Source organism: Rhipicephalus sanguineus, chromosome 9, assembly GCF_013339695.2.
Source record: "Rhipicephalus sanguineus isolate Rsan-2018 chromosome 9, BIME_Rsan_1.4, whole genome shotgun sequence".
Classification (NCBI taxonomy): Eukaryota; Metazoa; Arthropoda; class Arachnida; order Ixodida; family Ixodidae; genus Rhipicephalus; species Rhipicephalus sanguineus.
Window position 1 is genome coordinate 13932143 of NC_051184.2, and position 24444 is coordinate 13956586.

Here is a 24444-nt window from a genome sequence, read left to right on the forward strand (position 1 = left end):
CGCGAAATGGGGGACAATGCGACGATGCACCACTGTCTAGCAGATGCATCCTCAAGCATCCAAGATGGAAGAACAATTTACCCCGTGTGATAGAAATGCACCAATGCGTTGCGAGCACTTTTTTTTTTCTCTGCCAGACGAAAAGTGTTCTTGTGCTAGGAACAGCTAATAGAAGAGTGTGTCTTTCAAACAAGACCAAAATGGCTATGCTACTTAGTGTGGTTCCTGCATGGTGCGCTGTTGAATGGGACTTTTTGAGATGCTTTGGTGAGCAAAAATGGTCATGAAACTGACTTCAAGACCAAATAGCTTGACAAGTATGCCTTAGATGTCTAACATTTTAGTAGTAGCTTTTCTAGACCTTCTAGATTATGAAAAAAAAATATTCAGAAAATAGTTTTTTTTTCAAGTTTTTTTCCGCCTCCCAGACCAGTGTCTCCCCTTAAAACAAAAAGTAATTTGATAAAACTTTCTCGGTCAGTAGCCATAGAAGGTTGCTAGTAAATGCCCGATTCAGCATATTTTTACTAGGACCACCTCAATGTTAAATTTATAACCAAACATTGCAAAAATCAGGGTGTCTATCGACCGGGAAAACCGGGAATTCTCGGGGATTTTGGGTAGTCTGGAAATTCTCAGAGAAATTGTGCTCCCATCAGGGAAAATCCACATTAACTTTATTAAAAGGCGACGAAAGTCACGGTAGCGCAGGCTCGATATTTTGTGAATGCATTTTTCAAATCAAACGGCCGCTGCGGCTGCGGGGAAGTGGCGCACCTCGATGCTGTCATCGCCTTCGGAGCGGTGAAGTGGGAGAGAATCCGGCTAATGCGTGGCATGCGGGAACCATGACCACGACACATCGTATCGCGCAATGTTGTCAGGGTGTTCTGTGACAATGCGGTGTAGTTCTGTATTCTTTCTCGCACATGCTGTGCGTTAGCGCCCGATATGGTGTTTTTGTTTCGCCGCGTGTCAAGTAACAAGCATGATTTGTTGTAGAAGCGATAGCAGTAGATGTAACGAGCTTGAGTTATCTTGAAAGCGATCGCGATCGTTCAGAAAGCGGATGTCTTCGACAAGGCTGGTATCTGGCAAGCCATCCCGATCGGCGAGAAAAAAGACGACGCTTGTTGGCTGTTATTGGAGAGCTCACTCGCTCTGATCCCGAGCTTCAAAGATGCTATTTAGGACTCCGTGAAGAATACAATAAATTTCCCGGCGAGAGCTAGCGTAACTAACGGGCCCATTCACAGCAAGTGAAAGCTTTTTTCTTTCTTTTTTTCCTGATGAGGGCACTGCTGAAACAAGTTTTAGGCAGTCGACCGATATTTTTTGGGGCTGCAGCTCGCAATTACCTGTCACACCACGTGGATGTTTGCTACAAAGCCGAATTACAAAACTTTTCAGAGCCAAGGCATAGCGGCGACCAAAATTCGCGACACCAGCACGGGTCCCACTTGTTCGATTCGGCGCGTGATGTCGGAAAACAGTAACGTTTCCACCATAATCGGATGTGCCGTAATTCAGGCTGGTGCCATGCTTTCATGCGATCTTAGCCCGCAGCTATATTGCTTTTTTTGCTTTTTTTGCGATAGCAAATATATAGACACTCCGACGCGAATTTTTTGCCTTTGCCATGATCTTCCTTATCAAGTCCAAATCGCGATTACATAACCCCGCACGTCGTATATGCTATATGCGCGAGCGCTGCCGACGAACAGCGCTTAAGCAGAGATGAAACGAGTCGACCGTCTCGTTCGCGCGATGGGCTCATGGAGATAGGAGCTGGCGGGTTGGGGAGGTGGGGGGGGGGGGTCTGCGTGAGTCCGACAGGAAGTGCGTACTTTGTACCAGCGGGCGTGGTCGCGTGCATCACGGTATCTTTAGTGGGGATCAGCAGACGGCTCATACCTTTGTAGGTATTGTGCCCTAATCGCAAGACTTCAGTTGAAGCCATAGCAGTGGTGGATCCAAATGGGGGGGGGGGGGGGTCGTAGCGGCGATCGCCCTCCCCCCCTTAAGCTGCAGCCCCGCCCCCTCCCTTCAGTGCTTGTCATCCACCTCCTTTGTCAGGCTGCCTGTTGAGTTTGCCCCCTTTTTCAGGTTGCTTTTCCTGCCACTGCCCAAAAGGGGTAAAGAGAATCTTGTCCCTGCTCTCTACCTCTCTCATCGCTCTAGCTTTTCCTGCTTCCCTATGCACATTTACAATGAAGGCTTTTTAGGCACCGCCATAATCCCCTCCGGGCTGTTGTAAATATGCGTGACCCACCAAAATGCACTGCTAAGCGGTGACTTCAGCCTTTTTGCCCCCCCACCCCCCCATTAGGTACCTGAATCCGCCCCTGAGCCATAGATAGGGCACTTCTCTTAGTACAGTGGCAGCGTTTCTTGAAGGAGCGAGCTGCTAGCCTATATTCATATAAAATTCCTCTTTGTTACTATCGGATTTACTATTTTGCTCTCGCGGTGAAACTGTGACTCTTTTTTTTCTAACGTGGGATGGTTTTCGATGTTTTGCGTTCGTGGAGAGCAAATGGTTCGGCTGGGCAACATAATAGCAATGGCGTTGCATTGCTGTGGGCAACACGCGAGGATTTGACAACAAACCGCAGCAGCAGAAGAAGCGCAATTCCACAGTGCATTAAATCCGCATTTGTTTCGTCTTTACATGTGACACTCTGGCAAGGCATCTAACTGTGATTGCTGGATCTCAGGCTCAACAAAATTGATGTTTTTTCACGAAAAAAATAAAGTTCTTTCATGTTGCCATATTAGTCGAGCATCCTTGTGGCATTTTCAGTTTAAGATTAATCCTTCAGGAACTATGCCTTGCATGAAAGGTCGAATTTCAGTTTAACGAAGTTTCGATATAACGAAGTGAGTTGCCGCTTTTGCCAACTTCGCTATACAGTGGAACCTCGTTAATGCGTACCTGCCGGGAGCGCCGCATAACTACGCACTAAACGGTAGTACGCATTAACCACCAAGTAAAAATTTGCATCTCCTCGCATACGCCATCGCCGCCAGCAAAGAAATAAATACAGTGCCACAGCAAATATTGCCTAAAGTACCCACTGCAAAGCCTTTTCTTTCTTTTTCCCAAACTAGAGAAAAGATTCTGGTACTCTCACACGACCGTCCGATAGTGCCGATAGCGCGCGGTGGCGACGCCAAGGAGCATTTCGGAACTATTACAGGGTCCGGTATACGCAGTGACCAACGTAGCGACAGAACGGACAGTGTCGGCTTTCCGCGATATACCGTAAAAACCCGCGTATAGCCCGGGGTTTTTTTCTAGATTTTAGGGTGCGAAATTTCGGCCCCGTACTATATGCGGGTCCCAAGAATTTTCGGCCCAAATTCAGTTTCGGTTTCGGCATAGCGCGGTGCTATCATCATCATCAGCTGTCTGCGCGCTTCTGCGCTAGGTAGTGTTAGCGGCGTTAGTCTTAACTGGTCAGTTGGTCAGTGGCCTTTGCTTCAACTTGGTGCCCATAACGACGGCCTCGATTTTGCTCCTGTGATTTTACGCCATGTCAGGACCGCGCAGGCAGTACTCTGCTGCTTTTAAAAGAAAAGTTATCGCTGCTGCCGAAACCATCGGCAACTGTGCCGCGGAGCGGCAGTTCGGAGTCAACGAGCGGAGCATTCGCGGTTGGCGGAAGCAGAAGGAAGCCCTCTTTGCATGCAGCGGCCAGCGAAAAAGTTTCCGCGGACCAAAAAATGGAGCATTTCCTGACGTGGAACGAGAACTCACAGACTTTGTGCGGGAGCAGCGAGCTGCACATCTCGCTGTCAACATCGAGCTGCTACAAGCGAAGGCAAGGGAGATCGCTCGAGACAAAGGCATTCAGCCGGAGGATTTCAAAGCGAGCGAGCATTGGGTGTCTCGCTTCATGCGCCGCGCTGGGTTCTCCCTACGTCGGCGTACGTCGATCTCCCAGAAGCTACCAGAGAGCTACGAAGAGCACCTCGTGGCTTTTCAAAGGTACATAATTGCGTTGCGAAAGGCAGTCCCCTTTCAGCTGGGCCAGATCGGCAACGCGGATCAGACGCCGGTCTACCTGGATATGCCCTCGGCGCTGACGGTGCATCAAAAAGGCTCCAGGCAAGTTATCGTGCGGTCGACTGGAAACGAAAAAACGCGGGTGACTGTAATGTTATCCTGCACGGCTGACGGTCGCAAGCTGCCACCCTACGTGGTGTTCAAACGAAAGACGCTGCCGAAGGGGGAGAAGTTCCCGAAAAATGTCGTCGTCCGCTGCCAGGACAAGGGGTGGATGGACGAATCGTTAGTCCTTGACTGGATAAAGTCCGTGTGGTGTCGACGGCCCGGAGCACTGCTGGGGCTCCCTTCGATGCTTGTGCTCGACGCGTTTCGGTGTCACCTGGCCGACTCCGTAAAGCGACTGCTGCGCGACTCCCGCACCGAGCTCGTCGTCATCCCGGGAGGGATGACATCACAGCTGCAGCCGCTTGATGTGTGCCTTAATAAGCCATTTAAGGACCATGTCAAGCGCCTGTACGTGGAGTGGATGAGGTCCGGAGAACCAGAAGTGACCCCTGCCGGACGGCTGAAACGGGCCTCGCCAGCGATGCTCTGCTCGTGGATAGTCGAGGCTTGGGCCTGCATTCCAGAGGCGCTCGTTTGCCGCGCCTTCAAAAAGTGCTCCATCTCCAACGCGCTTGATGGCACTGAGGATGATGTGCTGTGGGAGAACATTTCCGACAAGGGAGCTTCGGAAGAGAGTGCGTCCGACGACGACGATGAATGAAATGTCAATAAATGCATTTTTTCCATTTTCCTCGGACTATATTCGGGTGAAAACTTTTTTTCTCAAGTTTGCTATCCCCGAATTACACCCCGGACTATATGCGGGTCCGAGCTATATGCGGGTTTTTACGGTATGTGTGTGCGTCTGTACCGCCATCTGCTACTAAATGAAAACTGACACAGTTCCAGTGAAGCGCAGCACGGCTGCGTGGAGCCGATCGTCTCCTGGCTAGTTGCGTGCAGCGCGTCGCCTTTTCGGCTCACGGCGTCACTGCCGGGCCGCCGGGCCGCTTGCTGTACCGCACGCGCGCATTTGTCCGTGGGAGTGTTCTTCGTACCCACTTCGCTCCAGACCGTGCACAGATGCGGCGATGAGCACAGATGAGCTTGTTCGGTTAACGCGGCGATGACGAACTTCCTGCAAGCGATGCGCACTCCGCGACGCTCTAGCGGTCCTGGCAGCGGACAGAAGCGCGTTTGGGTGGTCGCCCAATAAAAGCGTGCAGTATGGTTACAACAGCGCTACGCTTGCTGTACCGTACGCGTTCGTTTAGCGTGACAGCGTCTATGCAAAGAGGTTTCTCGTCGTCCACGACCAGCAACGCTCAACTCCGCAACAGCGAGCTGCTTTCGTTTCTACAAAGCAGCACGCGCTTGAACACTGCCCCGCACAACGAGGCGGCGGCGATCGGCGGCCCAGCGCGTTCAGGTTGTCGCCTATTAAAAGCGTGCAGTAGGCTTAAAGTAGTGCTGCGCCGCACGCGTGCCCGAGCAGATATCTGAAGATACTTATTGTGATAAGGTTGTCGGCGATAAGTCATGCTGGCGCGTTTTCGGTGGCCGCCGCCTCACCTTTGTTCTTTCCCGATGCTTACCCGCAAAGGCATCGCCGCAATCGCGCGGAAGTCGGAATCGGTGATCGACCGATCTACGCACTTCTCGAAAAGACTGAAAACCTTTGGCGGCACACTGTGGCGCCGGGAATCGGCGGCGCAGTAAAATTTTATGGCACAGAACGTTATCGCGGTACGCAGGGTACGCACTAACCGGTAGGCGTAGGGTGAAGCACTACGGCTTAAGCGGTCAGCGAATGCATTAGGCTCTATGAGACTCGGTCGGGGATTCGTCGCAACTACGTTTTAACCGTTAGTACGCGTAAAGCGGGTACGTATTAACGAGGTTCGACTGTATTGAGGTTTAACTGGTCTATGTACTATTCAAATGGGATTAAGTCGTTTATTTTCTAACGTGCGTATTAGAGAGTGACATCACCGAGCGATATGGTCTCTACTCATCTTGACATAAAACAAAGTTCTGCTTCACTCAATGAATTTTAGCAAAAACACTCGGGGAAAACCTGGAAAACTCAGGGAATTTAGAAAAGTCAACTCGGTAGACACTCTGAAAAATGAACTTTTTTGCAGATTTGTCGCCAGCTGTACACATTGTTCCACACTATACGCATCAAACTATCTTTTGCCTACAGTAAAACTGCCTGACAATCGGTTTGCACTATCACATTTCACTGAATGTCGCCTTTCAAGGAAAAGTCCCCAATATGGGTCATACAGTCGATCCTGGACATATCGAACTCGGATATATCGAAATATTGGCTATATCGAACGGTTGAGAGATCCCCTTGAATTTCCCATGCAAAAGTATGGGGTTGGTGTGCACGTATATCGAACTCCCACACAGCAAAACATCCGCTATATCGAACGTTGCCCCGCGCCGAAGCCCGGAAAGTGAATTTTTCCTAACAAATATTCATCATTTTTCTGCCGCGTTCTTATAAGTTCCAATCCCTCGTCGCGCGCAGGTGACGAAATTGCGTTGCTCTAGTTCGTTGCGCAGCGCTTGTCAGTTCACCGGTATATTTGACGCGCGGTACGCAGGTTTTAACGCATGGGCTAGTGTTTTTCAAAGAGGCTGATTGCCGAGGGCACCATAATGAGAATTCGAAGTGACTTCGCAGTCTCTCTGTAATGTTTGCATTCCCTTCCTTGTCTCTTCGCGCACGATGGCATGCGGGCCCGCAAAGCATGGCCTTCGAGATCCACAACCTCATGACGTATTTTTAGTGTTTTTGGTTTTTAAAACGGTGATCTCAGAGGCTACGCTTTTTTTTTTTTTCGCGTTTCTCGCCAAAGTAGTGGCTGCCTTCTGCAAAGCCACAAGTGCCATTGCTATCGGCAACATGTCAACGGTGGAGAAATGTTTCTTCGTGCAGCGGTGCAGCGTTGTCTCTTGCAGAATGTGTACTGTGTGTACTTCGCGCTTTGTTCTTGATAAATCGTCATTCGGGAGTCAAACTAAACATTGTCCCTCTCGTAGCGATAAAAATGATGACCGGTGCTTGAAACGACGTCAAGTAAAGCACCGTCGTGCACCGTTTCCTTACGGTCCTTGGTGCCAGGTGATGACTTCGGGCGCGTCATGACCGCGGACTACGGCGTACGGTGCGTGAGTGAATTTTGCGACTTATCGTTTCCGGGTGCCATATCGGGCGGGAGCACAGCGAGTGACTTCATCGGTGCAGATAACGACGTAGCTGTTTCTGACTGCATCGATGCCGAGATCATAGCTGACGTTGCTGGTGCTGCGGGCATGGACCCGTGCGGTTTGAAAATGCCAGTCGCCGCTGCGACCGCTAAACCCTTTACGGCGCTACAGAGCTCGCATCAGCGTTCAGCGTCGATCACCGCTGTTGTGGCGGAAGGTGCTGAATTTACTTATTTGGTTTGATGACTTGATGAATTCACGGCGCGCAAGAAGCAAGACAAGTTGACGGACTTTATTCATGCGAAATAAAGTGCGCTAACTTGCAAAAGAAGTTCTCGCCTTGTTCTTTAGCATATGTGAGCGAATCGTCATGTTCGCGCTTTTTACGATTTCAGAAAACTGTGTCGAGGCCTGCTGTGCTTTAATTAAAGCCTTAAAGGGGCCCTGCAACACCTTTCTTAGTTATATTGGAATAGTCTCATTATTGACGTATGACTCTTCACGAGTCATATGCCGCAAAAATTTTTCGAATCCGTCAAGTCTAAGTGGTGTTACCAAATTATAGAGATCATGTTCCGCAGCTTTCTCCCTCAACTCAACGCCGCGATCGCGCGGAAAGCTAGGCAGCGATAGCGAGTCGACGGAGGGAGCGCAGAGGAGCGAGGCTCCGCCCAAGAGCGCCGGCGGAGTTTTTTTCTTCATTTTTTTCTCTCTGACGTCTGGGTGCAACCACGTGGTCTGTGCCGCCACTTCCGGTCGGCTTGCGTCGTTCTCGTCGAGCGGAGTCGATCGCACTGTGTATCGCGCGTGCTTGAAAACTGCGCGTCGGTTTGGTAATGTTGGGTGTGCACCTCGAACGCCGTAGTGTTTTCATCGCTCTGCCAACCATGGAAGCAAACCTGCGCGCTCGTTTGGAACGAATGACAGCTGAGATCGGTTTCGGCCCATACTCCGATACACTGCCTCGTAAGACTACATTCTAGGGACCGTAGTAAGACGGCACTGGCAGACGACCCCGAAGCGCCGCCATTACCGGACGCCAGCATTGTTATCGGAGACACGCTGCGCCCGTGCCTCGGTCGGTCGTGAGAACGTGCCGACGATGCAGTTCTCAGCTGACGAGGCAACACTCGAACGGCTGCCACTCTCAACGGCAACCGGCGATGGTCAAAAGCACAGAAATATTCACATTTTCGGCACTGCGCATGGCGAAGAAAACGGAACCACGCAACTACGAGCAGACGAGCTGTCGGTGAGACCGGAAGTGCTAATATTAATGTTTGTTCGGTGTTTTTAACGCGATAACATAATATAAACATACATACTATCTACTTATTGAACTCAAAATTAACAACGAAAGTAATAATGAGGGTGTTATCGTGATTATAGCATCAGCCTAGTGGTGGAACTGCCGACAATCGCGTCATATTTTGCGGACTAATACATCATTTGTCGAGAGAAGAGGGAGCGATTTTCAGCTGACTTTGAGAATTTATTGTAAATTCCAGGCCGTGCGCATCGCTATATATTTGGCTCGCGTGTTCTCGGGAGCCTCGACTACCGATCGGCAGCGCTTTTTGAGCATGCTCGAAAAGTGTTGCAGGGCCCCTTTAAATACGCATATTTCGTATTTCGAATTATCGATATATCGAACTATTTTGCGATCCCCTTCGAGTTCGATATATCCGGGATCGACTGTATTGTGCATATTTAAGGCCGCATAAAAAACCCACGAAAGCGTAAACATTCGTGAAAATTTTAAGTGAAAAGCCTATGATCGTTCTGTAGGGAAAGTGCTGTCCTAGCATAATTTGGAAAGAAGAGATTTTTTTGAAAATGTTTCATGAGCCATAGTTTCGAGCTTCCTGAAAAACTGCACATGCGGTTTGCGGCACTGGAAAAATTTTTTGCGCCGGAAATATTTTGGCGGGAGACTTCTTGCTTTGGATAGATAGTCCTCGATTTCTTTCATTCAAATTGCAGATGGTTGAGCACCAAGGCTGGGACAGTTGGCGTGGAACGATCCTTACATAAACTCAACAAGTTGTATCAAAATAGGTCAAGAATTTTAGAAAAAAATATTAGATCCCCCTCAAGATTGATTCTAGATTATACTCGACCACATGCCTATAGAAGGGCTGTTACCTTGATAAACTTGGTTTACACAGAATCGCTTGAAAAGGTCTGCAAGATTGTTCAAGGTCAGCATATTTTCCTGCTTTTGGCCCATATAAACTTTCCTGGGTGACATGCAGCGGAAGATTCAGGCTGCGAAAACTCCGGAACTTTGCAGACTGTGGGAGGGGGGTGAGGGCAGATTTTAATTATCGTCTGCTTTCCGAATGCCACCTCTTCTATCAACTACCGCTGCACCCAGAACAAGTCGCCTCTGAGCCGCCTTTCGCCATTGGATGTGCCACTGCCGATTGGAAGAGCTGCTCTTCTAATCAATGTTTTCTTTTTTTCTTCAAGACAAGTACGCAGAATGGAAAGCAAACATAATGTAACCATGCTACAGCATCCCTGAATTCTCGTTTATGCTGTCGTTACCAGTGGTACTAATTTCAGTTTCGATTATAAGTCGACCCCCTAACTTCGGATTTTGACCTGCAATCGTGTAAATGCCGTGACTTTTCCTTGGCATGAGGTTTCATGCTAATAGTGGCACACCGCCAATTGCATTTCATGAGAAATGGATACGACACACACTGTTGCAGTCATATACGAAACAAACCTGCGTGAACCACGCAAACGAATGATCTCTGTTGCCATTTTGTGATAGCGGTGACACTGCATTTGACCCCTCTGGCAGGGAGGTGTTGGCAACACTGAACGAGGTTTCGGTTTTGTGCTCTGTCCTAGCACGCAAGCACTTTCTGGACTCGTGTTATAAGGGAACAAAAGGTGTGCATTGGATTTGAGGAAATACAGTACTTTGTTAAATCGGAAGATAAAAACATAACGAGTCTCATGGGAAGCAAGAAACTGGAAAAGTTTGTTAGGCTGCACAGATAACTATAGTGTGTTCTGCTGTCTACATCACTGCTTTTATTGCCAACAGAAATCACCGAGATGCTTCCTGGAATCCTGAACCAGCTTGGGGCTGAGAGCTTGACACACCTGAAGAGGCTGGCCAGTGTACAGAGTGCAATGGGTGTGTATTCCTTCCAAGAGCGCCCTGTGCATGGCTTTCTTTCTTTTCTTTCTAGAGGAGGGGCCTTTGCAGCCCCCCTCCCCTTGAAATTCTGATGGAGGGGGCTGGTTTACCGCAAATAAGTGACGAAAAATCTGTTTCTCAAGGCCTTCAGTGAGTGGGCCCCCTCCCTGAAAAAAAATTCCTGGCTACAGGCCTGGGTATTACATGACGGTGCAAAATATGACGATTAAAGTATTTTTATCTGTCATAAAATGTTTTCGCAAGTATTTTTCTGTTTTGAACATGCTACCGAAGCATTTAAAAATTTGCAATTTTAAATTGTAATTTAATCGGCACTTAAGGGGTTAAGGGGGGAAGAGGCACTTTGACATGAAACATCTTTTTATTTAAGTTAGGATGATGAAAACTTCGGTGATCATGTATTTACATGTGTAAATATCAAATATGAACTCAGTTTTTATGTAGCCCTTACGACTATTTTTTAAATTAATCATTCATTAAAATTTAGTTTGATCACCTTTTTAATAAATTGGCTACTCGGATCTTGCTGAATTAAATGTCATTGCATTCTACAGTTATCAAAGAGTGCAAAAAGCAAATTTTATGGTTCTAGCTTTGCTACAACAAAAGTTATGAAGCTTCAACGTTGGCCATTCGATTACCGAGAAAATATATTTTTGTTATTTTCTCTCTTGTAAAAATTTACGCTTTTCTATAGTAACATATGATACTTTGTTGCACTCACTGAACATCCAGCTTTTCAGTAATACAAAAATGATCAAAATCGAGTGTACCAAAGCTGAGAAACGCTCATTAAAAGAATGAAAGGTGGCCAAAAAATTGAAACTGAGAAAAAAGCAAAAAACAAAACTCTGTATCTTCAAGGAGCGCTACACAAGTAAAAGTGCTTTAATTTGCAAATAAATGCCTTAGAAGACAGCAGGAGAGTAGTTTATCAGTTTCCAATCGAAACAGCCCCAGTGCATGTCCTTTCAAGCAGTTTGTTGAACTTTCTGTCAGAGTGACTTTCATGAGCGCGCAAAACACACATGGCAGTACGCGATACCGAAACTCAGGCACGTAGCCAGAATTTTTTTTCGGGGGGGGGCCAAGGCCTAATTATTCGAAAAGAATGTCTTTTCATGGCAAAAATATAAAAAAGTTGCCCGGGAATATAAAAGGCTGGACGAATTTCGGGGGGGGGGCCCGGGCCCCCCGGCCCCCCCCTTGCCTACGTGCCTGCCGAAACTACCACTGAGATGCGACCGCGTGAGTGAAGCAGGGCGCCGGGCGAAGCGCAGTTCGGCGAAAACGGAACTTTTTACCACGCGCACTGTTCCCCATGGCAATGTCAAAGAGGTTCTTTTTTCGATGAATCAAACAAACAAACAAAATTGTAGGCAGACTCTCATACGTCATCGGGATCATTTTCAAAATGTGGCGCTCATCGTGTGATACATTTAGCTTAATTTCACGGTAAGTAGGGCACTGCTGTTGATAATATTGCCGTTTTAGACGTCATACATTGAGCTTTCACTCTGATATAAATTGTTATTTGCCTTTAGTGTCCCCTTAAGGAAGGACCCTGCTTCGGAGATATATTTCTTTGTTTTTGAGTACATTTTTATGAAACTTTCGCAGCTTATGTATTTTTATGTCCTGATTTCAAATATGCAATTATTTTTCTAGTACACTATGCTGTTTTCAAACTATCAAATATTTCATGTATACTGTTGGGAGCAAGATTTATTTATAAATTGTAAGAGTTATAAAGCAAATTAGCATGTCACAATAAGCTGGAATGAATACTGTTTGCAATAAAACAAGAATGGATGTTCTAGGCCCAATTGAACAAAAGTTATAGTACGTTGAACACTCGGCAAGTCAGCGATTTTGAGCTTGGTTAAACTGGGATCAAGCTGGGAATGTTCAACATACTATAACTCTTGTTCAAATGGGCCTAGAACATCCATTCTTGTCTTATTGCATACAGCATTGATTCCAGGTTATTGTGATAGGCTGATTTGCTTGATAACTCTCACAGTTTAGAAATAAAGCCTGCTCCTAACAATACAAAAGCTATTTAATAGTTTCAAAACTACATATTGTATTAGAACAATATTTGCATGTTTGAAATCAGCACATAAAAATACATAAGCTGTGAAAGTTTCATAATGATACGCTCAAAAACAAGAAACATGTTTCAGAAGCAGGGTCTCCCCTAAGGGGGGAAGCGGGTCTTTGAGACCGAAAATTGAAAAAAATTTAATTTTTGAAAATTATTTTTTAGATTCTGCCGCTACTGACGCACAACCTCGCCAATTTTCATGCGTCTTAGATCTGTATTTTAGCCGTGACAGCATTTTATGTGACATCAGTGAGCTAAATTTTTAGCGATGGACACGTGAAAAACTGGCTTTTTCAGCGCCGTGTTGTTGCCGTTCTACATTCCCTACGGCAGCCATCTTGGTCGCATTCGAAAGAGCCGCGCTTTTTCTTGAATATCCCGCCGCCCTTCTTTCTGTCCACTCAGAATTCACGCAGAAAATCCGCGCCAGAAGGTCCCACCATGTGAGCCTATTGGCACAGTGAGCGCACTTAACTAAATCACTCCTTCCGATTCGTCGGGCTGGTCGGGCCTCCTGCGCCGTCTGCTGCAGCGCACGCAAAGTGGCAAGTTCATCTCGCTGTTGTGTCACTGTGTTGTTCCTGTCAATTTACGTTCATAAAGTCGCAACCCGCACACGCTGGCAAGAAATTGGAGCAGGCGTTTTTGATCATCCTCAACAAAGACTGCACGTTGCGGTGGCTTACAGGCATAGCGCCAAGCGAGCTAGACGACGTGCGCCGCGGCCGCCGGGAGTGAATTAGGCCTAAGCCTCGGCCGCGTTTTGGAACTTTGATCTTGGCAAAGCCATATCGAAAGTTGCGCAGCGCTCATAAATTTGTCAAGAAACGCAAAAAAAAAAAAAAATCACAGCATATCCACGGAGTGAATGATGATGAGTGGGCGAAGCTGCGGAGGTTCATCGGTAAACCATGAATCTTCCGTGAATTCTGCCCAGTACATCATCACCGACGTGAGATCGGGCGCGTTTATACTAAAGGTTCGATGAGTTATGACGACTTGCAGCTCACTTTAATTTTACATGTACGCTGTGAATTTTCATTGTTTAGTAAACCATTGCTTTAGAAAACATCTGGCGTCTTTCGTTAAGCAGCTGGCGTCTTTTCATTTTGCTTTAGAAACATCTGGCGTTCTTTCGTTTTGCTTTTACAAAACATCTGGCGTCTTTCGTTGGTTTATTTCATCAATCAACGGCGTTTTGAACAAAATTTTTATTGTTTAATGACGCACAGGAGAAATCTCACCAGGCACTACCTTGGAGGTAAACAACGGCTGCTAATGGGAATGAGAGACAGAAGAATTCGGCTTTTAGCTAACACTTACACTTCTACTTCTACTAACGTTTCCTACTGGAACATGCCAATGGCTGCTAATGGGGAATGAGAGACAGAAGAATTCGGCTTTTAGTTAACACGCACGCTGCAAATTTTTTATTGTTCAACAACGCATAGGAAAAATCTCCCACCGGCACCACCTTGGAGGTCAAAGCGTAAGAATGGTTACGCACTACGACTACTACTACGACTACGAGGGACGAACGGGTGCCGCCTTTAGGAGCTTCGCCCCTAAAAACAAGGGCGAAGCGAGATCATCGCCCGGGTGCATCAGAAGCGCACCCAGCGCATGACAGCGTGGCGGCGGAACGCGATTCATCGGTCGAAATGCCGACTTCGCCTGTGTCGGCGGCCACCTCGGACGACGTCGGTGATAGGCAGCGTGGTAGAAGGATCGACACAATGTTCTTGACTAGCGCCGATCGTGCGCAACAGCAGAAACCGACTGAAGATAGGATCTCCAGCTTATCGGCAACTTCCGTTAGCCAACGCAAGCATGCAGACGCTCGCAAAAGCGCGCGAGGACTCTGATCCATTGGCGACTAACTGCGAGATCGTCGACTTCTCCACAATCAGCAAGCTGCTTGAAAGGACATGCAGGGGCCGTTTCGATTGAAAAATGGGAAGACTAGTCTCCTGGTACCTCCTATTGCATTTATTTGAAAGGTAAAGCATTTTTATTTGTGTAGCACTCCTTTAAGATGCAGAGTCTTGTTTTTTGCTATTTTCTCAGTTTCAATTTTTTGGCCATCATTCATTCTTCTGACAAGCGTTTCTCAGCTTTGGTACACTCGATTTTGATAATTTTTTATTACTGAAAAGCTGGATGTTTAGTGAGTGTCATATGTTACTGTAGGAAAGTTAAATTTTTACAAGAGATAAAATAACAAAAATATCTTTTCTCGGTGATCGAATGGTGAACTTTGAAGCATCATAACTTTTGTTGTAGGAAAGCTAGAGCCATAGAATTGATGCTACTCTTTGATAACTGTAGAATGCGATGACATTTAATTCAGCAGGATCCGTGTAGCCATTTCACTAAAAAGGTGATCAAACGAAATTTTAATTTTAACTCCTGTATACAGAGAAAACTCTGAGCAAGTGTGAAGCTCAGCAAATGCTGATAAGATATTTTATTTTCATATTAGTCAAACTTTCCATGGCACACCTATAGACATCGACACTAGCTTGACGTCAGGCTGCAGTACTAATTCTGGTGACTTCACGCAGCAGTCTGGCTAGTTCTGATGACGTCAGGTACCAAAACTTCCAAGATGGCCGCTCGTGCGTCACCAACGGAGCCACGGTACGGAGAGGCCATGGCAACGTCACTATGTATTGCGCGATCACGTGACGAGAAAGTCATACCGTGTTGTGACGTCAGGGTACAGTAGAAACCGAAACTAGCTTTTAAAAACATGCTGTAATTACTTTTTCATGGTGATTCGTGCTTAGCGCTACCTTTTCAAGGCTCTTGAGGGCTTGGGCTTTCATTTGACACGAAAAAACAACTGAAAATGTTCGTGTCAGTACTCCTTTAATGGGCAGATTACCGACAAGCTATTTGTAACAGCGTGTTCCCCTGCCACATTCATGTAATACATCAGCTGAATTTCCTGTGCACCTTGCACGTTCAGTTTCTGTACCATGAAACTCTGGGCCGTCATTTTCGATTATTATCATCTCAAATTACGTGTCTTTTTTTTTTTTTTTTTTGAATTGCTGAAAAATGGCCATGCCATAATTGTCATGTCCCACAACTTTTCCATATAAACAACATCCCCCAATTTAATAATCAGTTAATGAGTTTTTGTTAATTAATCATTTCAGTGTCCAACTTGAGATGCGTCAACATATTTTCACCTGGCAGCACAGCTGGTTTTGCAATTGCATCTGGCTATCATCAGTGTATAAATATTGGGGTGTGCGAATAGTGAAATTTTATCTGAAATCGAATTCGAATGGAATAGTGCTGAATAGTGGCCAAAGATGTCGAATATCGAATACAAAAGGTTCTATTGAAAATTCAAAGAAAGAACGGTAATACTGCGCTTTGTCATGAGTGCTCTGGGCCCAAAACTCTTCGGCCATCCGTTCACAGCAGCGTTTTAACTGCGTGCCGGAACGATGGGAGTTTCTGAACGAGAGTTGCGGTGCAGCAGTGGCGACTGCACAACGTGAACAAATTTTCACAGGTCAAGCCAATCACCGAGGGCCGAATTAGGGACATTTTACGGCATTTGCTGCATATGCGACCGAACTTCGCAAGAAGTCCGTGTCTTCGTTTAGGAAGCGAAGTTGTGAAGGGCTTGATAGTTTCCTCATGTGTTCTTTTTGCTTACGGAAATTGCATAACCTCCTTTAAAATAAACATGTGGTCGCTTTGAACAAGGATATCTGTGCAAGTTTTAACGAAAGGCGTACTGTAAAGGTGCTAGCGTTAGCTTTAGCTGCCCCACCCTAACCAAGTTGAATCGTTCGCCTCTGTCGCGTTTTAGCTATTCAAAAGTCTAATCGAATTATTCGATTAGGCATTATTCGATTCGAATTCGAAACTCGAATATTCGCACACCCCTAATAAATATGCCTCTATTAAAGTAAAACATTGCTCTAAACTTAGTTCTTGTGTATTGCAGTGATTTCACTGCAAACTGCGCCAAAGTGCGCCAAATTGGATTTACTGCGCCATCCTAATACAGTAAAAGCTCGTTAATTCGACTCTCGTTAATTCGGAAAATCGGTTAATTCGGACACGTCATCTGGTCCATGTAAATATATGCATCACTCTATGAGACTGGGCGCTCGTTATTTCGGACAGATTTGACCGCAAATCGGATAATTCGGCGACTTTCGGGCCGCTGGGGAGGCTCGAAAACGAAAAAAGAACCATTCGAAACAAAAGTGAAGCTCAAACGCAGCATCGCCATGGACATCAATTATCGGCTTGGCTTGACTTGAGACTGTTCGAACGCCTTTTCTTCGCGCGTGATAGCGTGTGGGTTTGGCGCGGTGTCATTTTTGTTGCTTTGTTACCGTTGGTGTGCTGCATCGTTGAACGCCGTTTTATCTAGGAACATTTCAGTACGGCTCCTTTAGCTTGATCGTTGCTGGTGCTTTTGTGCTGACTTCTCGTGTGAACGCACTCTCCGCCGATGGCAACGCCGGCGAAGCGGCCCAAGTACGAGGCCAAGGACTTCACCACCAAAGTAGAAATTTTGCGTGCCCTGAAAAATGGGCTCTCCCGGCAAGAAGTAGCTCCTGTGCCATGACGTCGGCAAACAATACGACGTGAGTCTCCTGAGCGCTGTTAGCATTCTTCGCGCATGTGTGGCAGAGCACGCCTGCGCACGTCATTGCCAACTGTTTCAGGCACAGTGGCTTTGTTGTACTCGACTCCAGCGATGCCGCAGTGGCCGAAGTGTCGCCGAACGATGGTGCCCATGACGGGCAGGATTTAGGAAGTGTTATGCCTGATGCAGTGACACATGACGATTATATCGGCATTGATGGCGTTGCCACTGCCGGCTCTCTGACTGATGAGGAAATCGTCAAGGAAGTGATGCATGGCGACGAATCCGAGAACAAAGAGCCTGAAGAGGAGCAGCCACACTATGAGCCACACAGGCCCCCTCGTACTGTGAAGGAAGCCGCGGAGGCCCTCATCGTCCTTAAAGAATTTTGTTTTGGCACTGCAGACAGCATGCGAGCTGCTGAGCACCTTGAAGGGCTCAGAAAAATTGTGTCCGCGCGAATTTCTGCTCGAAAACAGAGACTCATCCGCGATTACCTTGTAAAGTAAAGGTATGTTGAAAAAACTCTTGCATTTATTGTGTTTATTTCGACCATTCGATAATTCGGACATTCGGTTAATTCGGACATTTTTTCCGGTCCCTAGAAATCCGAATTAACGAGCTTTTACTGTAATATTGACGAAAGTTGTGCCAAACTGCGCCAGAGTCTCGGGTTTGGGGGTGTCTATCACCGACAATAACACCGTTCAGCGCCTCAGAACATGTGCAGCTTCATCTTGGGGCCGTAAAAGTTACAACCACGGACCAAGAATTATTCCACTGAATAAATGGCGCTTGCTCGTGCGTCCCGCGTAAGCCACAGTGCCATGCACAGTGCCGACGCAGCTTCTGTTGTGCAAGTCGTCTTGACGGCAAAATGCGCTCTCTGCAGAGGCTTGTGATGTCTAGCACAATCGGTAGCGAGAAAGTGGGGTGGCGATTCATCGTCTGTTCTAGAAACGCTGCTGGTAGCCCGTTTCAAGCGTCGCATGGCACGTAGTTAAAGCAATGTTAAATAATAACTACACGCGTGCCACTAAAATGTCTCACTTCTGTTGCTGGACATCGTGGAATGAAATCTGGGAACGCTATAGGAATAGATATATGGAACAATATCGAATTTTCCGTTCTTCGTGTCTATCGAAGAGCACGTGAGTGGTGGGAATGCATTGACACTTTTCCTCAAATATACTTTACATTATAACCTCGTTACAATGGATCTGTTTACAACAGACATTCGGATACTACATACCAATTTGCGGCGTTATGCCGACCTCCATATTTGTTCCATTGATTGAGCTTCGTTTACAACGGATTTTAGTACAACGGACATTCGGATATAATTGACTAAAATGTCAGGCCAGCAAGGTAGTCAGGACTCCTTTACAGCAGACTTTTCTACCACAGACATCCCAAATTCAATAACTCTGACTTCAAACATCGCTTAGCATACTTTCGGGACGGGAACAGCTCGCCGCGGATGTCGACGTACGGATTTAAGAACTGAAGGCCACCGATCTCCGGTCTGTCAATGATCAGCTATGCCTAGCTGTAGTGACAATAAATCGGCGTGCAGCGTGCTTGGTGTTGCGTTTTGGGACGCTGATGCGCGAAATTGCTAGCCGCTGCCACCGCTTCTCCGAGCGGTCGCTGCGCGGCGAGCTTGGCCGGGGGGTCCTGTTGCAGATGCGCAAAATGCCCATTTCCGGTTCTGAGGAGCTAGCGTGCGATGTGATTCGTTGCTTGCGATGAAGGACATTGCGGCTTCTTCACTTCGCATGTCCGCTAGCGCGATGTTCTTGCCTGCAAAGTTCGGATTCGTCTCGTACATGGGCACTGTGAGCGGAGTTAGGCCAAGCCACGACATCGAGTAGAAAGCTCAGTTGCGATGTGCGTGGCCGCAGTGCCCGATGTTTCAAAGTACTACGTCATGCTCGATCGCGAGTTCAAAGAGTTGTCCCACTGTGGTCTTAGTCATCAGCTCCGAAGTGCTGATAAGCAGAACCCCTAACAGCGGGTCCAACGAGCCAACGCTATCATAGTCGCACGTCTGCGATGTTTGCAACGAGTGCGGCGCGCTATCGTAATCTGATGCTTGAGCTTCCGCTTGCAGCTGCCAAAATAAAGCGTAATTATATTCTAAGTTATCCTCGACCCGTGAACACAGAACGATTGCGAACGCGCCACTAAGTAGCGCAATTTTCGACAGCCATGACCTCGCGACACACAAGCAGCGGGTGACGCTGATGACGCTCCCGAAGCGAGCATCACGGCGGAAGCAGCCAATCGGAGGCTTCGAATTGAACTTCAAACACGTGCTTTTTATGCGCTTGTTACTGAATGGAGGAGCTAGCTGAAACAGAGAACTTGCTGAGCTGTAATTTTGAAAAACGCTGTTTTTTTTGTTTTTTTACTATTTCCGCAATTTTCGCCAAGTCTTTTGCCCCCCCTCCCCCCTGGCTACAGGCCTGTTCTGTTGTAATGAGGTTATACTGTATCATGGATCAGGGTGTCTACCGACCGGGAAAACCGGGAAAAGCGGGAATTCTCAGGGATTTTGGGTAGTCTGGAAAATCTCAGGGAAAACTCAGGGAAATAGTGCTCTTATCAGGGAAAATCCACAGTAACTTTATTGAAAGGTGACGAAAGTCGCGGTAGCGCTGGCTCGATATTTTGTGAACGCATTTTTCAAATCAAACGGCCGCTGAGGCTGCGGGGAAGTGGCGCACCTCGATGCTGTGATCGCCTTCGGAGCGGTGAAGCGGGAGAGAATCCGGCTAATGCGTGGCATGCGGGAACCGCGAACCACGACACATCGTATCGCGCAATGTTGTCAGGGTGTTCCGTGACAACGTGGTGTAGTTCTGTAATCTTTCTCGCGCGTGCTGTGCGTTAGCAGCCCGATATGGTGTTTTTGTTATCGCCGCGTGTCAAGTAACAAGCATGATTAGTTGTAGAAGCGGTAGCAGTAGATGTAACGAGCTTGAGTTATCTTGAAAGCGATCGCGATCGTTCAGGAAGCAGATGTCTTCGACAAGGCTGGTATCTGGCAAGCCATCCCAATCGGCGAGAAAAAAGACGACTCTTGTTGGCTGTTATTGGAGAGCTCGCTCGCTCTCATCCCGAGTTTCAAAGATGCTATTTAGGACTCCGTGAAGAATAGAATAAATTTCCAGGCGAGAGCTAGCGTAATTAACGGGCCCATTCACAGCAAGTGAAACCTTTTTTCTTTCCTTTCTTCCCGATGAGGGCACTGCTGACACAAGTTTTAGGCAGTCGACTGATATTTTTGGGAGCTGCAGCTTGCAATTACAAGCCACAGCATGTGGATGTTTGCTACAAAGCCGAATTACAAAACTTTTCAGAGCCAAGGCATAGCGACGATCGGAAATTCGCGACACCGGCACGGGTTCCACTTGTTCGATTCGGCGCGCGATGTCGGAAAACAGTAACGTTTCCACCATAATCGGATGTGCCGTAATTCAGGCTGGTGCCGTGCTTTCATGCGATCTTAGCCCGCAGCTACATTGCTTTTTTTTTTTTTTTGCGATACTATATAGACACTCCGACGCGAATTTTTTGCCTTCGCCATGATCTTCCTTATCATGTCCAAATTGCGATTACATCACCCCGCGCGTCGTATGATCCACGTTCGAGTGAAAGTGCGCGAGTGCTGCCGACGAACGGGGCTTAAGCAGAGAAGAAATGAGCCGACCGTCTCATTCGCGCGATGGGCACATGTAGACAGGTGCCGGCGCATAGGGAAGGTAGGGGGGGGGGGGGCTGTGCGAGTCCGACAGGAAGTGCGTTTTCTGTACCGGCGGGCGTGGTCGCGTGCGCCGCGGTATCTCTAGTGGGGATCAGCAGACGGTTCATACCTTTGTAGGTGTTGTGCTCTAATTGCAAAACTTTCATTGAAGCCATAGCAAGCAGTGGTGGATCCCAAGGGGGGGGGGCGGTAGCGGCGATCGCCCCCCCCCCCCTCCCCTAAGCCAGCCCCCGCCCCTTCCCTTCAGCCTCTTGAGTGTGCCCCCCTTTGTCAGGTTGCTTTGCCTGCCACTGCCTGCCCAAAAGCGGTGAAGAGAATCTTGTCCCTGCTCTCTACCTCTCTCATGGCTCTACCCTCTCCTGTTTCCCTATGCACATTTACAACGAAGGCTTTTTAGGCACCGCCATAATCCCCTTTGGGCTGTTGTAAATATGCGTGACCCACCAAAATGCACTGCTGAGCGGTGGCTTCAGCCTTTGTACCCCACCCCCCCCCCCCCCCCATTAGGTACCTGAATCTGTCCCCTGAGCCATACATAGGGCACTTCTCTTAGTGCAGTGGCTGCGTTTCCTGGAGGAGCGAGCTGCTAGCCTATATTCATATAAAATTCCTCTTTGTTGCTATCGGATTTACTATTTTGCTATCAGCGGTGAAACTGTGACTTTTTTTCTAACGTGGGATGCTTTTCCATGTTGTGTGTTCGTGGAGAGCAAATGGTTCATTGGGGCAACATAATAGCAAAGGCGTTGCATTGCTCTGGGCAACGCACAAGAATTTGACAACCCGCAGCAGCAGAACAAGCGCCACTCCACAGTGCATTAAACCCGCATTTGTTTCGTCTTTACATGTGACACTCTGGCAAGGCATCTGTGATTGCTGCATCTCAGGCTCAACAAAATTGATTTTTTTTTTGCGCAAAAAATTTAAAAAGTTTTTTCATGTTGCTATATTAGTCGAGCATTCTTGTGGCATTTTCAGTTTAAGATTAATCCTTCAGTAACTATGCCTTGCATGAAAGCTCGAATTTCAGTTTAACGAAGTTTCGATATAACGAAGAGAGTTGCCGCTTTTACCAACTTAGCTGTATTGAGGTTTAACTGTTTTATGTACTATTCAAATGGGATTAAGTCGTTTTTATTTTTTAACGTGCGTATTAGAGTGACATCACCAAGCGATATGGTCTTTACCCATCTTGACATAAAACAAAGTTCTGTTTCACTCAGGGAATTTTAGCAAAAACACTCGGGGAAAGCCTGGAAAACTCAGGGAATTTAGAAATGTCAACTCGGTAGACACCCTGTGGATCTTCATCTAGAAGAGCTTCTCGTAATCCCTTCCACCAGCACACCCGGGTTTGTAATCGCTCTTGCGGAAAGTACCCCCAAGGAGGCCCTGCCCGTTCGAGCTCGCGTGTGCTCGGTTCCCAATTGGAATTTTTTGCTCGATTTTTTTTTAATGTCATTAATAAAAGCATGCCTCCTGGTTGGAGCAGTCTAATTCGGTTTTAATATGCGTAACTGTCAGTAGCGGGCCCGCCGCTGGCGGCCATAGCGTCTGGAGTCCCACTGTGAAGCAGCTACGCCATGTTACATGTCCGCCCCTCACCTTCCAGGGTCAGTAGCTGACGGTGACGTCATCATGTGACAAAGTCGCTTTGCACTGCCTCCGTCCAGGTGAGGTGCAGAAAGCTTGCAATGTCCAATCCTGGAGGCAGTGCGTAACCATTGTAGGTGCAGAAACCTTTCAGAGCGGGCGAGGGAGGATCAATGGCGTCGAGTGAGAAGAAAAGAAAAAAGGGGAAGATGGCTTTCGCCTTCAAGTCACTGAAATAATCGCTGAAGAGGTTATTCCAGAACACTTGACTGCACGACGCCCTTATTTTTGCATTATCGAGTGAAATATGAAGTGCCCCCGAGATGATTTTCTCCGTGAGATTTGCAATGAATCGAAATATTTATAGCTCTTCATAAGAGCCCCATAATAGTTATTCAGGTGCTCGAATGTAAATGAAACTTGATTCTGCAACGTACTCCAGGATGTGAAATTGGCTGCTCCGAAGTGCTTTAAAATGAAAACTTTTGTGCTCCAAAAATTGCTCCGTATCAGAAGCCCTCGGTATAATATCACTGGTTTTGTCATTCTTCAAACAATTTACACTTGTTAGTGGTGCTAGTTTCGGATCTTTGCTCTTCTAGGTTTGTAAACTGCATTGGCAGTGACAGTGGTGCATTTGTCTGTTTCAGTGAGCCATTCGGAACAAAGTGGAGGTGCTGGTGCCTGTGCTGGCGATGATGAAGACGATGATGTTCCAGATTTGGTTGAGAACTTCGATGAACCTTCAAAGGCTGAAGTACTCTAGGCTGTTTGTTCACCAAAAGCAAACACAAGGACATGCAACATTTTGCAGGAGTGGGCTCAAAGCAGCAAGTGAGAAGATGAAGCAAAATGGTGCTCATCAACAGCATCGCTTGCAAATGCTTGCGGTTCTCCCAGTGTTTTCTCTCGCGGTGCCACGCTGGCATTGTGTGCATCTGCAGGACTTTTTTTTTGTTAAGTGTATCATCATTATTGATAGTTTGCAGGTTGTTTTGGGGCTGTCTGGGGAGGGGTGTAACAGCTCTGTGTCAAAAAGCATTGGTCGGAAAGTACCGAGAATAAAGTGCTGCAAAGCAGATCTGCCCACATGTCCCTGTTTCTTATTCACCGTTTCTTACAGTAGTTGTAGGGGTGTGCCTAGGAAAACTGGTTCATACCCACTTGTAAATAAAATGCGTGAACAAAGAATTAAATAAAACGCTATAATCCCCTAAATGCTTCTGCGAAGGTGGTTGACTAGCTGAAGCTGGTGTGGTGGGTGGTAGAGCTTTTACCAAGCACAAGTGCATTGCTGAGAAGACATTTTTCCTGGGGAAATATAAGCACTTACATGTAATATGAAGGCCCTAGGACCTCTTTTTTCCATTATTTCTATGAATACAACCGATTCCTTTAAGGTCGGCTTCACTTCAAAACACAAATGCCTGCTTGAGAATTTTTTTTAATGGGTGGGGGGTGGGGGGCAATATAAAGTGTTACAATAATTAAAGCATGAAGGCCCTAAGACTTTTTGTTTGAATGCAACCTTAATGAGTGCACCCAGTGGTAAAACTGCACGTTTGGGTCCCAATATTTATTCCCATCAAAGAACAAGTGAAGTGCAATCGTACGAGTGTTTTATTTTCCTTTACTGTTGAAAAACTTTTCACGAAGAAAAAAGTGGTGGCAAGCTTAGCATGGCATTGCGAGGCTAAAGGCACAGTGGAGCTGCATTTCCTGCTATTCAATGGTTTTGCTGAGTTGTGCTATTATCAAGTTTTGCCAAGTTCGGCAAGTCATATTGAGCTATTATGTTCACATTACAGTGGTTATGCCATATAAAGCTAGACAGCATTTATTCCTACTTATACAAGCATCATCCCAGTATTTGCCCCTGTTTGTCGAGGTGTAT

The 24444-nt window shown here is 47.0% G+C and overlaps 1 protein-coding gene across 1 annotated transcript in view; it reads left to right on the forward strand.

Annotated features, from left to right (window-relative positions):
• Positions 1 to 23641, forward strand: part of LOC119404629 (transcription factor BTF3 homolog 4) — a 34116-nt gene extending 10475 nt beyond the window's left edge. The window contains exons 5-6 of the mRNA XM_037671201.2: positions 10341 to 10433; positions 23201 to 23641. Coding sequence (XP_037527129.1) covers positions 10341 to 10433; positions 23201 to 23316 — 209 coding nt within the window. The 3' untranslated portion in view covers positions 23317 to 23641. The remainder of the gene's footprint in view (positions 1 to 10340; positions 10434 to 23200) is intronic.
• Positions 23642 to 24444: the final 803 nt, after the last annotated feature.